Source organism: Rhinichthys klamathensis, unplaced genomic scaffold (genome assembly GCF_029890125.1).
Source record: "Rhinichthys klamathensis goyatoka isolate OS25496 unplaced genomic scaffold, OSU_Roscu_1.1 h1tg000043l_1, whole genome shotgun sequence".
Lineage (NCBI taxonomy): Eukaryota > Metazoa > Chordata > Actinopteri > Cypriniformes > Leuciscidae > Rhinichthys > Rhinichthys klamathensis.
The window spans coordinates 260001-277500 of record NW_026606590.1 but is presented as its reverse complement, the minus strand read 5'-3'; the positions used below and the strand labels follow the sequence as shown (position 1 = coordinate 277500).

At 38.2% G+C, this 17500-nt stretch overlaps 1 protein-coding gene across 1 annotated transcript in view; it reads right to left on the bottom strand.

Annotated features, from left to right (window-relative positions):
* bub1ba (BUB1 mitotic checkpoint serine/threonine kinase Ba) overlaps positions 1–17500 on the bottom strand; it is a 41478-nt gene that overhangs the window by 5821 nt on the left and 18157 nt on the right. Inside the window, exons 9-13 of the mRNA XM_056247183.1 lie at positions 13978–14189; positions 4023–4153; positions 1912–2049; positions 1756–1835; positions 690–848 (exon numbers count right to left, since the gene is read on the bottom strand). Coding sequence (XP_056103158.1) covers positions 690–848; positions 1756–1835; positions 1912–2049; positions 4023–4153; positions 13978–14189 — 720 coding nt within the window. The remainder of the gene's footprint in view (positions 1–689; positions 849–1755; positions 1836–1911; positions 2050–4022; positions 4154–13977; positions 14190–17500) is intronic.

Genomic DNA, 17500 nt, shown 5'->3' with positions numbered 1-17500 from the left:
ACACAATTGGGAGATATAAAGTCAGAATTGCGAGATATAAAGTCAGAATTGCGAGATATAAAGTCAGAATTGAGAGATATAAAGTCAGAATGCATGATATAAAGTCGCAATTGCGAGATATAAAGTCAGAATTGCTAGATATAAAGTCAGAATTGCGAGATATAAAGTCAGAATTGCGAGATATAAAGTCAGAATTGCGTGATATAAAGTCAGAATTGCGAGATATAAAGTCAGAATTGCGTGATATAAAGTCAGAATTGCGAGATATAAAGTCAGAATTGCGAGATATAAAGTCAGAATTGCGTGATATAAAGTCAGAATTGCTAGATATAAAGTCAGAATCGCGAGGTGCTTTATAAAGTCAGAATTGCGTAATGTAAAGTCCTTTTTAATCACGCAATTCTGACTTTATAACACAATTGGCAGATATAAAAGTCAGAATTGTGTAATATAAAGTCGCAACTGTGTTATAAAGTCAGAATTGCGTGATATAAAGTCGCAATCCAGTGTTATAGTTGCAATTGTGTTATAAAGTCGGAATTCTGTAATAAAGTCAGAATTGTGAGATATAAACTCGTAATTATCACAATTCACAATTATCTTTTAAAACGTTTTATTCTGTGGCGGAAACAAGCTTCCATACTTGCGGAGGTTTACGAGGAAAATAAAAGCGAATCTAGGAGAAGAACCTGGATGGTCTCTCCATGAGGAGTCCTCCAGAGAGTCATGCAGCCGTTCTGGAACACGTAGCAGGAGATCGGGACGAGACGCTCCTGCTGGTCATGTGACAGTCGAGCTCGGAGCTGCGAGCTGATGAAGAAATCCCACGGCACCGAGGAAGAGTCCAGCTGAACAGGGGAACACAGGGATGCGTACAGTACAGGAAGAGGAAACAGCAGAGCTAAATCACAAACACATGACTAAATAAAAATATAAGAAATTAGTGTTTATATATATATATATATACATATATATATATATTAGTGCTGTCAAATCGATTAATCACCCATCATAAAAGTTTGTGTTTATATGATACGTGTGTATATATATATATATATATATATATATATATATAATTATATTTATAAAGTATACATATATACACACATACACAGTATATGTGTGTGTCTATGTACACATATATAATATTATATATATATGCACACACATTATATAAACAAACTTTTATGTGAGATACGATTAATCAATTTGACAGTATATATATATATATATTTAGAGAGAGAGAGAGAGAACCGTGTAAATCTAAAAGTTAAAGGTTATCACGAACATCATAATATATCAAAGTATTTACACAAGAATCTATATATATATCATCAACGAGTGGATCTCTGAGCTGAGTGAGTGGGGGCGGGGCTAATTTGCATATTCATAGAATCACGAATACTAAATGAGGGAAGGGTGTCGAGTTACATTCAAGATATTTTAAGGCATAAATACTTTTGTCGAGGAAAAAACACTTCATTTTTTCATTTTGGTGATCAAAGATGAGTTTTAAGGGATACAATTATTGACTACAGGGGGACTTTAATAAATACTATAATAATATATAAATAATACTAAAATTGCACTTTAATTATATTATAATAAATAAATAAATAAATAAATAAGTGTCTGTTTATTTTTTAGCAGGTTTCTGTAAATCTCATTTGCCATCATTGAAATGTATTATTTACTACCCTGCCAGTCAAAATGTTATTCTATAAAAGTAAAATAATATACTTGTGTGTGTCGCACCTTCAGAAGGACAGTCCCACTGATGGATGAGTAAACGGTGAAGTCTTTCAGCGCACCGCGGTAAACCAACGTCTCTCCATCTGGAAGGGTGTGGAATATTCTATTAAACATTATTTTGACAATATTCCTGCAACTGTGCATGAGTTTTCCACATACCGAGATTTAAGTCCCCGCTGGTGTCAGGCAGAAGTTCAGTTTTACGGTGGAAGTTGGGAAGCGTGGTCACGTCTGCTTGCTGGAACAGCCTGGATCTCACGCCTGGACTGCAGACGTCCTCCGATTCAGTGACTGATACTATGTGCACAAATACAAACACGTTAAAAAGATGTTAGATCATAAAGCATATTTGGGCGGGGGAAAATGACCAGATAATGTAAGATGTGTGTGCCTGGGATCCAGTAATGAAACAAGTGAACGAGTCATTGAATCATTCACTCAAACCGTTTTTTTTTTAGATAAACTATTTTAAACAGACAGCAGAAATTAACATTTTGTCAGAAACCCTTTGGTAAATTCTATTTTATTTTGTTCTGTTCAGAATTGTGGGAGAATCGTAATCTCCATTTTAAACAAATTTATTCTCAATTTATCCAGAATCGTGCAGCTCTGCTGTGTACACACACACACACACACACACACACACACACGAAAGAGACCTAAAATCTATTTTTGCCATGATGAATAAGCAAATAAAAAAGAAAAACCCAACAGATTAGAGACGGACGATTCTGGATAAACTGAATCATGATTTTATTGTTTAAAACTGAGATCACGAATCTCCCATAATTCTGAACAGATAATTAAACAAAACAACATGCAATCTACTAAAGAGTTCTGACTTAATGTTAATTGCTGCAGTCTATTTAAAAATGTATATTTGACTTGAATAATTGAAAAAAATCGGTTTGAGTGAATGATTCAATGACTCGCTCATTAAGACTTCACTTGTTTCATTACTGGATGAATCAGTGTTTTTAAACGAATCTCCTGAGTGAATGATTCAGACTCACTCATAAAGACTTCACTTGTTTCATTACTTGATGAATCAGCGTATTTAAACGAATCACTTGAATGAATAATTCAATGACTCGCTCATAAACACTTCACTTGTTTAATTACTGGATGAATCAGTGTTTTTAAACGAATCACTTGAATGAATGATTCAATGACTCGCTCATAAACACTTCACTTGTTTCATTACTGGATGAATCAGTGTTTTTAAACGAATCTCCTGAGTGAATGATTCAATGACTCACTCATAAAGACTTCACTTGTTTCATTACTTGATGAATCAGCGTTTTTAAACAAATCACTTGAATGAATGATTCAATGACTCGCTCATAAACACTTCACTTGTTTCATTACTGGATGAATCAGCATTTTTAAATAAATCACTTGAATGAATGATTCAATGACTCGCTCATAAACACTTCACTTGTTTCATTACTGGATGAATCAGCGTTTTTAAACAAATCACTTGAATGAATGATTCAATGACTCGCTCATAAACACTTCACTTGTTTCATTACTGGATGAATCAGCGTTTTTAAATAAATCACTTGAATGAATGATTCAATGACTCGCTCATAAACACTTCACTTGTTTCATTACTTGATGAATCAGCGTTTTTAAACTAATCACTTGAATGAATGATTCAATGACTCACTCATAAACACTTCACTTGTTTCATTACTTGATGAATCAGCGTTTTTAAACTAATCACTTGAATGAATGATTCAATGACTCACTCATAAACACTTCACTTGTTTCATTACTTGATGAATCAGCGTTTTTAAACTAATCACTTGAATGAATGATTCAATGACTCACTCATAAACACTTCACTTGTTTCATTACTTGATGAATCAGCGTTTTTAAACTAATCACTTGAATGAATGATTCAATGACTCGCTCATAAACACTTCACTTGTTTCATTACTGGATGAATCAGCGTTTTTAAACTAATCACTTGAATGAATGATTCAATGACTCACTCATAAACACTTCACTTGTTTCATTACAGGATGAATCAGTGTTTTTAAACGAATCTCCTGAATGAATGATTCAATGACAAACACATTTTTAAACAGTCTCTTGTCTCCACCTACTGGTGTAACGATACAATCTTTATTTGAAGCGCCAAGTTACTTTCAAAAAGTGATTTAACTTCGATTGCAAGCTTTTAACAATGAATTGTGCCGCTCTAAAACAGATCTAGTTTCACTAAGAGACCATATAAACTCTAAACTGTGAGCTTTATTACCCACCATTCTCCAGCACAGTCTCCGGTCCCTCCACAGCTCGGCTGATCTCCATGTCATTAAACCCCTTCATGGGATCCTGGGAAAAGTTAGCGAAGGAAGTGCCGCCCAACTCCTGACTGATCTCTAGGATAGGACTATGAACACAAAGCATGGACAAACCAAAGTCTGAGTGAGATTCTAATCAAGATTTGTCATAATTAGCCATTAAAAATACTGTAACATGAAGTCAAATGTAACAGTGTGGCGCACTAGCAAGACCAGGCTCATGGGTTTGATTTGCAGAATGCATGAACTGATAAAAATGTGCGCCTTCAATGCAATGCAAGTCATTTTGGATAAAAGCATAAATGTAAAAAATGTAAATGTAATGCAAGATATGTATTTACAAGGGATGGGCAGCATGTTAATATATATTGTGTTAATAATATATATAGAAATTTTGCCATATGGTTTATATCACAGCATGAAAATATTATCTGCATTTAATTATTCAAATTACATATGATCATTCAATTTCTGTAGTATCTCGTTATCATGAAATAAAATTTCTCGTATTGTGAAATAAGATTTTGGCCATATGTTCCACCCCTAGTATTTACTTCATAAAAAAATGTCCCTTGTCTTATAGGGTTTTATAAATGTTATTGTCTTATAGTGGATTTCTTAACTTCATCCACTTCTGAAATGCAAAAATATGTAAAAAAAAAAAAAAAAAAAAAAAAAAAAAAAGATTACTGGAGTACATTTTACAAGAAAATACTATTCTGGTCTTTCTAGTGTTACTTGAAGTTTCTTTGTAATTATTTGTGAAAACTGTCTGGAAATGTTCAGAATTGTCTTAAAAATGTCTTGAACTGAAAAAAAAACTTTGGTGTAGAAACAGTTTTATCACAGTAAACGAACACGCTGAACACGTGTCATTTTTGAGTAGCCAGAGTTTGACAGAAACTGTCAAATTAAATACTTTTTTTGGGTTTCAAGGACTGAGATCTCACTTATCAAACAAGATCTATAAAAAAGAAAATTTTTATCTATTTACTTTTTTTTTCTTTTTAACTAATAAAACAAAATGGTACAAATAATAAAGTGCAGCACATGCAATGACTGTGTGAAACTTTAATCATTGAAAGGATACTATGACAAAGATATCGCTTTCCTCATTCAAACTCATTTATTTCCGTGAATCAGTGATGTAGTGGTGCCTGGAGAAGTGGGTATACTCTTAATTTATGCCCCCAATATTGTTTTTAAGCGTCCCAGCAAAGGACGAACGATCTGTGTTATAAACAGTGACATGTTAGACTAGTCTTGCATTAGTATTGAATATGCTAGATTCTAGAATATAATGAATAGATTAGAACATAATATAATTACTAGTATTCTTGCATATCAGGCCTGTACGCAGGGTTTTCTAAATACCCAGGTCCCATAAATGATATTGCTAGGGGGGTTTGGGTGCTTGTGTTGTTAAATTGAGCTTATCATTTCCACTGTCTTTGATCAAACTTATTTCTGTCGGTCATTTAAAACTTCTATCGAAAAACAGCTGTATATTTTTGCTACTTGCATCTTATCTCGCACTGTATGATCGTTAACTGAAGTGAAGCGTCACGTTGGGATTAGCGCTCGGCTCGCGCTTCTGTGAACAAAAATCCTGCTTGCTTTGAATGGGCTCAAACATTTTGACATTGACGAGCGGGTGTTTGAGTGCTGAAGCAGATCAGACGAGAATCGTCACGATGGGCGAATCATTGCAGCACCAAATTAGAGTTAATATTAGGGAATTATTGCACAACTTTCATTATATAGGCTACACTAAAAAAACGACTGAGGTCAGGACCTCTGGGATCTCAATGATACGACCCTGACTGGGTGTTTTTATTCACGAGATTGGATTAGCAACTAAATGATGCGCATCAGAGGGGATTTAAAAGTGGGTATACGCCCAATGCCGACTGAAAAAGAAGTGGGTATACGCCGTATACCTGCGTATACCCTGCACTACACCACTGCCGTGAATATATGATTGACCTGAAGAATGAAAGCTGTAACATATACTTGGATATTAATATGGGCAATATTACGCTCATAACCATGTGAAATGCCTCTATATCTGTATTAGACGGGCGGCAGCGTTAATTCTGTGAGAAAAGATTGTTTCATCAATAAAATGAAACACTCATTTTACACTCATTGCACTTTTCAAGTATATTTTCTTAAATATGGCTGTTCTCAAGGGTTTTCAGGACTTTACAAAAAGTCCAATTCAAGCACTTTAAACAGCTTGTAGGAACCGTGCAGACAGCAACAAAGGCCTCGTTTACACTGTCAGTGAAATGTGACCCAATTCCCATTTTTTGCTCATATGTGACACAGATCGCATGTGTTCTATGACCGTGTAAACAGGAAAAAAACGCATGCATTCGGATATTTCGAGATCGGTTTCAGGCCTTATTCATTTGTGGAAATAAATCAGATATAAATCAGATATAAATCAGATATGTGCCAATGCGACTGTCATGTAAACGGGCAGATCGGAGTTTCTGAGGCATTAGGCAAAGTATCCGCGATTTAATGACGAGAGCAACCCTGCAAAGGCACGGATGGCCCGACGAAACGTGTCGTCGTAGGAGAGGAGTGTGGACACACGTTGACACAACATATCAAAGGTTGGCTTGCTCATCCTAAAATTTCGGACCCACTGCTCCTCGTTAAAGCTCCCGCCAGTCCTGAGATCTCTCTCGCACACAATAACTGAAGCACATGCGCAGACTCAATGATGGCACTCTTCGTCCTCCTCCGCCTCAACATCAGGGTGATGTTTGGCGAACTTCGCATATATCGCAGAGCTAGCATCAAGCATATTTCACGTTCGTCCATCTGTGCAGGAATCCCCTTTAAGCATGCGCGATGTTTCAGATAGTATGTCAAGTGTAAACATTAATCAGCAACGCATTCTCATCCCAAGGCGTCATATACTGACGCTTTTGCCAAAGCGTCTAAATCCGACGCACATGGCACCCTTTAGCGTCAATATAACACGCTTCGGTTATGGGTAGGTTTAGGTCTGGGGTAGTGTTAGGGTTAGACCACTAGGAGGCGCCACATGTCTGCGTCTCATATTGACGCTAAAGGGTGCCATGTGCGTTGGATATACACGCTTTGGCAAACACGTCAGTATATGACGCCTTGGGATGAGAACGGGCTGTAATCAGATATGGGCAGATCTAACATCTGCCAACCCATAACCATCTATTCGACTCTGACAGCCTGGTGGAAAACAAATCTAATCACAAAATCATCACAAGAATTAAATAAGCTAACCCCACTCTGGCACAACCCAGAATTTCTGATACAGAATAAACCTCTTTATTTCCCCACATGGGCACAAAAAGGAATCACACAGCTTCACCACTTATTTGAGAACCACTATTTTATGTCATTTAACACACTCATACAGAAATATGGGGTTGGGAGGGAACAATTTCTTAAATATCAACAACTTAGACTCCTAATTAAAAATAAAACCACACTTACAAACAATACATTACAACCTTCTCAGCTCATAGAAGAACTTTTGAAAATTAATAACTTAAAAAAATTAACCTCCCAACTATATACAATGATTTCGAACCAAAACACAACAATAACACTCCCAACAACCAAATGGGAAACCGACCTGGCCATCTCTCCCAACCCTGAGTACTGGGAACAAATTTGTAGGAACACTTTTCTTATGACCAATAACACAAACCTGCAACTTATACAATATAAAGTCATTCACAGAACTCATATTACCCAAAGTAAAATGTTCAAAATGGGCCTACACAACACTCATATCTGTTCACAATGTACTTTAGGTAGTACAGATGACTATTTGCATGCCATGTGGCATTGCAAACCAGTCTATTCTTTTTGGATTACAGTTACTGAGACGCTCACCACCATTATGAGCCACAGAATCCCATTATCCCCAATACTTTGTCTCATAGGCGACCTTTCCGAAATCCATATCTCACAAAAATATAGGAATCCGTTGCTCATCTCTTTAGCTGTCGCCAAGAAAGTAGTTCTCCAAAACTGGAAATCAAAGAAATCTTGCCACATCAATCACTGGATAAATTTAATATCAGAATATATTTCAATTGAGAAATACAATGCGTACAGAATAAAGCAAATATCAGCCTATGAAGATATATGGTCCCCTTTTCTTACATTTTTGACATCTTGACATCTCTCAATATCGCACAAACATAACTATAAGCCGTGTATATAACCAGACACATACCTCACCCCTTCTGTTACTGCAGCTATCACTTCATACATACATATATGCATCTACACTCATGCATAACATGTTTTCAAACCCCCTTTCCCTCAAACACCTTCTTATTCAGAATAAGAATAAGAATAATTTGCTCAAGATGTGTTCTCTGTTGTTGTTTGTCTGTCACTTGTCCTATGTTACGTGTTACACCTTGAACATGGTGCTATAACCCCCCCTTCACTTATGTACCCAGGCTCACACTGAACGGGGTGAATAGTTATGCTATTCACAGTTACTGTGATAGTAATAGCAATAGTAATAGTTACTTGAATAGTTACTGTATACACATTTATTGTCTGTATTGTAATATATTGTGCATATATGTTTTTTTTCTGTTTTATTAAAAATAAAGTTGTCCTCCAAAGAGGGGGGGTGGTGGCGGGCGAAAAAAAAAAAAAAAAAAAAAAAAAAAAAAAAAAAAAGATATGGGCAGATCTTGATTAACTTTTTTGCTCTCCAGCGACTGTGGCTAGTAGTTTTTCAAAGTTACTAGCCACTCCGCATTTTCACTGGCCACAATTTTGACATTGATACCATAGGGAAAAACTGCCATATAGATATTTATAATATCTCATTATTTGGCAGCCGGTATATTAGGCTGCTGTTGCTTTAAAGTCCCACTCCGATCATATTTTGAGCTATTTTTAAACATTCCCAGTGGTCTTTAAATTATGATTATGCCATTTGTAGCCAAAATCACAAAACCTGTGCCGTTTTCTGGGACTTCGCTTCAGCAGAGCGGCAGTAGCTCATTAGCAATTCGCCTCTGCGTTGTGGGCGGAGCCGTTGGCACGGAGACGCCCCTCCCCCTGCCCGTTGCTGAGAGCTCTGTCTCTCCCGCTAGCTTACATCCCCAATACCGGTGGGGCAACAGTATTATATACACGTTAATTATTATTATCCGAAGTTAATCAAAGTTATCACCGATCATTATTTCACTCCAAGACGTCGCGTGTGGAGACGCCCAGTGGAGTTACTACGTCACAACTCCAGTCTATTTTAGCCAGCATTTTAGCGTCTGCTACTGATTCACAGCCATTTGAATGTATAAATACTCAGAAATACAACTTTGAGCTGATTTTTCTCAAGATATGTCCTCTAACATCAGAAAAATGCCACAAGAACATGTTAACACCTAGAAAAACATTATTTTCATCGGAGTGGGTCTTTAAAGGGTAACTAAACCCCTGGTCAGAGCCTGACTCCACCCACTGGCAATATTTAAAAAATGCTGGAAAAGTGGGCGGAGCCCAGCGGAGATAGAGGGGATGAACGGATACTCTATCCTGATCGTTTTCAATACTCGCAATTCCAACTCCTGACTCGCTACAGTGGTTTTGACGAAACAATATGGTTTTTATACTGCCAAGGGCGTAGTAGCTCGTACCAAGGGCATGGTGAGCTGAAACCTGCTTACGTCAGCTCTCACCGCTACCGTCACGAACTACCGCAAACATCCAATAGGAAAATTCAACTGCAGTAGCCACCGTTCAACCTGAAGAGGGCAGCACTCAGACGTTTTTACACCATATATTGTAGGAATAAAACACTTTATACCCAAATGTCAAAAAAGTTACTCGAATCAATGAACAGCACTAATAAAGCCCCAGTATTACGGATCATTAATTAAAAAAAGTTGGTTAGTGTTTAGTTACCCTTTAAGACCTGACGCACGGACCCATTATACTGTTTTAAACAGCCAATATACTTGTCTTTATGCCCAAGCACTTTAGGTGTGAGCACAAAATCTGCAGGAATGAGTACAATTATGCTCAATATGTGCTATCTCTCACCCTGTAACCAACAATATTCATCCGGAGCAAGTTAAACGAGTGAGTAAAGGGTGTGTGTGTCCGCCATAGACTGTAAAGGGTGTCAACTCGCTGTCGGACAGATTAAAGAGGGAGAACGCGTTGCTGGTGCGTCCTGAGGAAGAGTTTCAGATAGTTCAGTATCGACGTGTATCGAAAAATCTATATTTTTGACAACACTAGATTGCGCTTAGTTTATTATTTCAGATGCCTTTTTAAAAGACTACAATTGAAAAATGTATATTAGGCCTATATAAAATTCAGCCCGTCAAAGTTGCTAGTAGGAGAGACTGCGTTACACGCCACTGCTGAAATACACACGCATATGGCGGGTTGGCGGGTGTTAATGTCAAGCCCTGGATATGGGTCATTGAAAGAACGTGTAAACGGATGGTCAAGAAAATCGGATATAGGCAACAAATCAGAATTGGGCATCAAGACCAGGGCCCGTATTCATAAAGACTCTAAGAATCCTCTCAGAAAACTCTTAATTTAGCTTAGAAACTTTTATGTAGGAGTCTTAGCTTAAGAGCGATTCGGGACCGATCTGAGAGCAACTCTGAGTAAGGAAAAGACAAAAACGTTCATCTTAGTGAGGAGGCGGGGCTGACCCGTTGCTATGTGTGACAATCTTTTGAAGACTGTGATAGGCTTTATGCCGAGCGTCACGTGACCAAGCCGGAAAACAGATCACATCGCTTCCGATTCAGGTCTTTTGTATGTGCTTCATGAAATTTTTTGCGGTTTTACTCAAAATATGTAAAAGTTTTTTAATTTTTCTTCTTCACACTAACGTTTAGATCTTTAAATAGCATAAAACACCAATAACAAAGTGGACTTAGTAGGTTAGCTGATTACCTTAAAAATCCATTGATATCATAGTTAGTTCTTACGGCCGTTAACACTTTCTCTGACAAGGGATGCAATGAGACCCGTTTTCCGGTTTGGTCACGTGACGCTCGGCATAAAGCCTATTGGTTGGTTGTCCAAGAAGGAGAAAAAAAAAAAAAAGAGTGATTTTAAGTATAGGGTCTATTCTAAACCTTCAGTTTGAAATTACATGCATAATTTTTCCTATTTGACCGTTCACACACACATTATATATTTGTATATAAATCCTTTTTTTTATTTACCATGCTGTTAATTTCCTATAAGGTATTTGGTTGACTTAGAATGATAGAAATTGTTCCACTCTTTCCAATTACACTGATTGCTGGCATGTCTATTTAAGAGTTGGTTTGAATGTTGGTTTTAATCAGTCCCTCCAGAAAAACGCGATTATGCGATCGCTGAATTCAATGCATAATGAGCCAAAGTCCGCATATTTATGCGGGGGTCGCATTTTTTTTCAAATACGCCGCAATTTCGCCGCATAAATTGCTGATTTCCGCGCAAAATATCCGAGGCTTGCGTGATTTCATAATCCCCGCATTTTCGTCGCAAAAAAGTCACATATATCTTAGCAGAAAGTTGGAAAATGTTGCGTTTGCTTCACACGAGAGCCGCCGTTTCCCCCTGTTGCCATGGGAACGTTATGAAGTGACGTGATTACGCGACGTGAACATCATCGAAAAGCTGTAAGACAGGAGCACACTTTATTTTTTTATATTTCATTTATTGATTTTTACAGAAGTTGTAGCATATTCCTTTTGTAAAGCTACAGGACTTGTTTGACTCATCAATGTTTTGTAAGTTTGATGTGTTTATAAAGGTCTTGTAACGCGTTGTGTCGGGAAGAAAAATAGGGATAGCTCACAGCTGAAGTTATTGCAGAGGCCAGACAGACTCACGGAGACAACTCGCACTTTATTCCCAAATCGAACTCGTACAAATGTCTGTCACGCGTTCTACCGTCCACATCGGTACTTAATAAACAAAATAAGATAAAAGAAGTAGCATCAAACAGAAATTACCCGCACACATGGGGTGTTCGAGGCGCACATACAATATAATAACGTTACTGCAGACAGTTCAACAGGGAACGCAGCTCTTAAAGGGGCCACGCCTTATTTCCACTCGTTACAGTCTAAAATAAAACAAGATGAGAAATTAAATATTTCCAGCACTTTCTGTGATGTATATGCTTGCTTATTATAGGAAGTAATAAGAAATGACTCTTAACATTAAGGTCGTAGCCTAGTGAGAACAGGGTGTTGGGGGAATCACTTTTTCTTTTTCGCGTTTTCATCAAACCGCAGTTTTTCCAAGTTCCCGCAATTTTTGCAAGTTCCCGCAATTTTTGCAAGTTCCCGCAATTTCATCGTATATAATTGCATAAATATCCCGCATATTCAATCGCATTTTTAAAGAAAACGGGCCGCATAATCAAGGATTTTTGCCCCCAACAATCACAAAAAAACTCCGCGTTTTTCTGGAAGGACTGTTTAATTTAACAAACATGGAATCAAAACCAAGGCGGCCGAGAAAGCCGGACTGGACAGAGGAACAGTGTTTACTGTGAGCCCAGTTAGTGGACGAACACAAGGCCATCCTTAAAGGAACATTCGGGCCGGGTGTCGATCTATAGCGTCTCATTAACTCACTGGCGTCCGTTGTGTGCAACACATTTCTTCTCCCTCTTCGTCTTTCTGCCATCTCTCCTCTGCTAAAGAAACTCTTAAGCCTCTTAAAAGTCCTCGTCCGTACTCCTAACAACTTTGACCTTAAAGGTGCATTGCGCAACATTTCATGTTAAAAATACCCGTTTTTCTAACCCATACATGCTTAAACAATTGCCTGATGGGCTGAAGGAGCCCTTCTCTGATCACTGCGATTGCCTCTATAATCCTGTACAGTAAAATAAATAAGAGGGATTCGGGCCGGAGTTTGAGACTGGGCGTGACGTCATGCGCGTTCACGCTCCCCTGGCTATGTCTGGCAGGTTTGTGTATTCGCCGCCATTCTCCGTATCAGAAGACAACTCGAGCGACAAAACTTTAGTCAACTTTCGACAAAAGTAGAAGATGGATTTAAAGAGACCGGCTTGTAGTTCATTCCAATCCCCGACGCAAACTCCACGTAAGACAAAGAAAAGAAAACGTTTGTCTAGTGCCACCAAAAGGGCCAAATTGGAGTCAGACAGGCGTCGGAGTAAGACGAGAGTCAACATCGGGAAGGCTTTCAACAAATGGAGAGATCTCCGGTCTGCTCTAGGGCTCAAACGGGATCCTCAGTGGGCTCTTTTCTTGATAAAACGGTTCATGAACGTGTTTCCATAATAATACAATCATAAGTGGATACAGTAAACACATAAAACAGGTCAACATGGAGATAGATGGAAACAAAAACCAAAGTTTTCTACAACCCCCGTTTTCCCCTCACACATAAGTGTGTAATTTACTCAAATGCCTTTCCTTTCATATATTTAAAATGACTTGCAGATTTATAACTTTATTACCTCTGAAGACATTATGACTGTAAACAAAAGATTTGTGCGCTGATGCTCCTTTGGTTATGAACAGCTCGTGCAAGCGTGCGTGTGTGTGTGTGTGTGTGTGTGGTCCATGAGCGTGCGCACCTCTGGTTGCAGTTTCGCTTGTCGCCAGAGGGGGCGTAGTTCTGCAAAAACTCAGAGACTAGCGCAATGCACCTTTAAGACCTCTTTTAAGGGTTACTGAATTACTTTTTACTTTTCTAGGATTTTTTCTTTAATTTTAAGAGTAAACCCCCACAATTCTAAGAATGTTGTCACTAGGAGCGACTCTTTGCATTAAGATTCTTTATGAATACGGGCCCTGGAGTGTTGCTGTCTGGGGAGCTCAACAATAATAAAAAAGTAAGATTCAAGCACTTTAAGCACCTTGTACAAACCCTGGAGTACCTGAGCTTTTTCTCCTCAGGGCTCATGTTAGAGCTCGGCGCTTTAGTGGATTCGGGATTCTCCGGGAGCTTCTGCCTCTCGACTACACCGAATGGAGTTGAAGCGAGATGAGTGGCACCAGCGAATTCACACGTGTCGTCTGGACTCCGGCACAGAGTCTTATTCCAGTGGCCGTTGACGATGGCTTCCTCACAGCGAGAGATGGACGAGTCCTGCTAATGAACGCACCGTGATTACGGACACTGACAGGAACACTTTAATGACCAACACTGAGAAGAAACTAAAAGTAGTTCACTTTCACATGAACATTAGCCCATGATTTACTCATCCTCAAGTCATCCTACACTCTAAAAAATGCTGGGTTGATTCAACCCAAATTTGGGTCAAATATGGACAAACCCAAATGTTGGGATAAAAATGTAATTAAAAATTTTTACAGTTGAAAGTTAAAGTTGGGTTAAAATTTTAAATTACATTTTAACCCAACATTTGGGTTTGTCCATATTTGACCCAAATTTGGGTTAAAACAACCCAGCATTGTTTAGAGTGTAGGTGTGTATGACTTTCTTCTTTCAGACGAACACAATCAGAGTTATATTAAAAAATGTCCTGGCTCTTCCAAGCTTTATAATGGCAGTGAATGCAATAGTGATCGACCGATATATCGGCCAGCCGATATATCGGGCCGATATTTGCGGTTTTTACGTGTATCGGAATCGGCCGATACGCGGCTGCTGCGTTCGCCGATAGTTTTTTCCCGGCATTATTTATAGACAGGCGTCCACAGGCAGCTCTGTGCTGCTGGAGACGCTGCAGTTCACGTGCAGACCCTGCACTGTCCCTCCCCCACTAGCAGAGTGCAACCTGCGCTTCAAGATAACGGTAACTTTTAAACTTTCAAAGCATCTTTTAACTGTTTGACTGCTGAAATATTGTCAAACACTTTGAAAATGGAAACACGTTGCTCTATAACTGTTATGTGGTTGCAACTATATAGCTAAGCAAGTTTGTGGGTCCAAATGGAAAACGCGAATGACTCGTCTATAAAACTGCTTGCTTGCCATTGTATTTAGGGAGCTGCAAATAGCTGTAGGCTATCCGTTCAGTATGCATTAGGGCTGTCAATGAATATTCTAAATACGAATATATATTCGAATAGTTTTAAAAAACTGAATTTTGAAGGTGAAAATTAATATTCGAATGTGGAAAAACACGCCCGCGGTAGCAGACTAACGTTACCACAGCACAGCTCGCTCGGAGCGCTCAGTGTCGGTTCTATGTTCTGTGAAACTTCAATTAATGTATTTGTTTCAATCACTGAATGAAGCCTGCTATATACCTTAAATTGCTTGCACAAAACTCTTGATCAGCACTCAACATTTGTTTGTTGTTGTTCATTTAAACCGGTTTGCGCGGAGAGCGTGAGGGTGAGTGCGAGAGAGAGAGAGAGTGCGCCTGCGAGTCCGGGCGAGCCAGAGTGAGCTCTGCGGTCTTGGCCATTAGTTGATTTACTTTTTTTTTTTTTTGTAGTAATACGTTGTCAAATATGTTTAAACTCAAATAAGCTACTTAATACTAGTAGTTATGTCTCTTTGTATTAATTTGTCCTGTTATTGACGTGATGCGCGTCATTGACCAAATGCACGACGATGTGTTCAAATATGTTTTTTAGAGGGAATATACAAACGCCATTTGAGAAATTTTGACAGCCCTAGTATGCGTACGGTAGCTGTTACGAACACTGGTCATAGGATTAAGTAATACCAACGTTGTTCCGTGCTTTTTGTGGGAGATTTATTCAGCGACCACCTGGCTGAGGTTTGGACGCGTGTGGTGTGTGTCTCCCTCGCCATCGCAGTGATATTAGAGACTAGACATGCTCATTTTATTTTATGTAGAAAAATTTAAACCATGGCAGTAAATAGTTCGTTACTTTTAAAATGAAGTACAGTGTGCACTGTGCACTTTATTATGCTGGTTGCTACTGTGTGCAATAGTGTAATTATTTTATTTATGCTTAAAGGTTCTCTAAGCGATCCTGGGTGACGTCACTTCTTGTTGACGTTCGAACTATTGTCAAACAAAACGGAGGCTAGCTAGACCCTCCCTCCTCCTCATCCGCACACTAACCCCCCAAACCACACCCCCAAACCCTTCTTGTCGGTCATTGGCTGGAACAGTTTGTTATGTTTTGGGGAGCGGGTCGCTGCAGTTTGTTTTTGGTGCTGTTTGTGAAGCATGGGCTGTCTACAGAGATCGCGTTTCTTTACAGTGTGTTTAGGGGACAGGCAGCCAGCGGATAGTGAGGAGATGTTTGCTGTATGTGACAAAAAATGTTTTGGCCTAAAAAACACATGACATCGCTTAGAGCACCTTTAAATATTTATTTTCAGCAGTGAACTTTTTTTTGTTCTACCTCATGTTTTTAATATTTGTTAAATATTGTTTATCTACTTGTTCTTGTTCTACCTCACATGTTTTTACTATTTGTTAAATATTGATTTTTTTACGTTAAATAAATGTTACTTTAATTAAATTGAGACCTGTAACATTTGTTAACATCATGTCATTTTTATGATGTAAATTGAGGGAACAAAATGTATCGGCTCCAAATATCGGCTCAAGAAAATCGGCAGCCCGTATCGGTCATCGGCTAAGGCTGATGGGAAAAAAATCGGTATCGGTATCGGCACTAAAAAATCCATATCGGTCGATCCCTAAAATGCAACCAACAGATCGAAGCTCAAAAACGTGCATCCATCCGTCATAAAAATTTATGCATTTGGCAGACGCTTTTATCCAAAGCGACTTAAATTGCATTTCAAGCTACACATTTGACATTCTTATCAGTTCTTGCTTTCCCTGGGAATCCAACCATGACGTGGCGTTTGCTAGCGCCAGCGCTCGACTGTTTGAGCTACAGGAGAGCCGAACTTCACGCGGCTCCAGCGGGTTAATAAAGAACATCTGAAGCAAAACGATCAGTTTGTGTAAGAAACATATTAATATTAAAAACTTTTTAAAATAAAATAACTAGCTTCCTGGCCAAACAAACATAAGGATTCCACTTATCACTGCAAAAAATTATGTTCTTACTTAGTATTTTTGTCTTGTTTCCAGTCCAAATATCAAACATTTCTTAAATCAAGATGCATTTACTAAAGTAGTAAAATTACATAATATATTAAGTCTTATTTTCTGGGGAAATAAATAAAAATTAAGTGAGTTTTTGCTTAAAACATGCTAAATTATCTGCCAATGGGGTCAGAAAAATAAGCTTGTTTCTGTTTGAATTCATATTATTTTTCCTGACCCCATTGGCAGATAATTTTTCTTTTTTTAAGAATCAACTCACTTAATTTGTATTTATTTCACCCGGAAAACAGGCCATAATATCAAATGTCATTTTACTCATCTAGTAAATGGATCTTGATTTAAGAATTTTTTGATATTTGGACTGGAAACAAGACAAATATACTAAGTAAGAAAAGCGTTTTTTACAGTGCAGCGCAACTTATGCGAG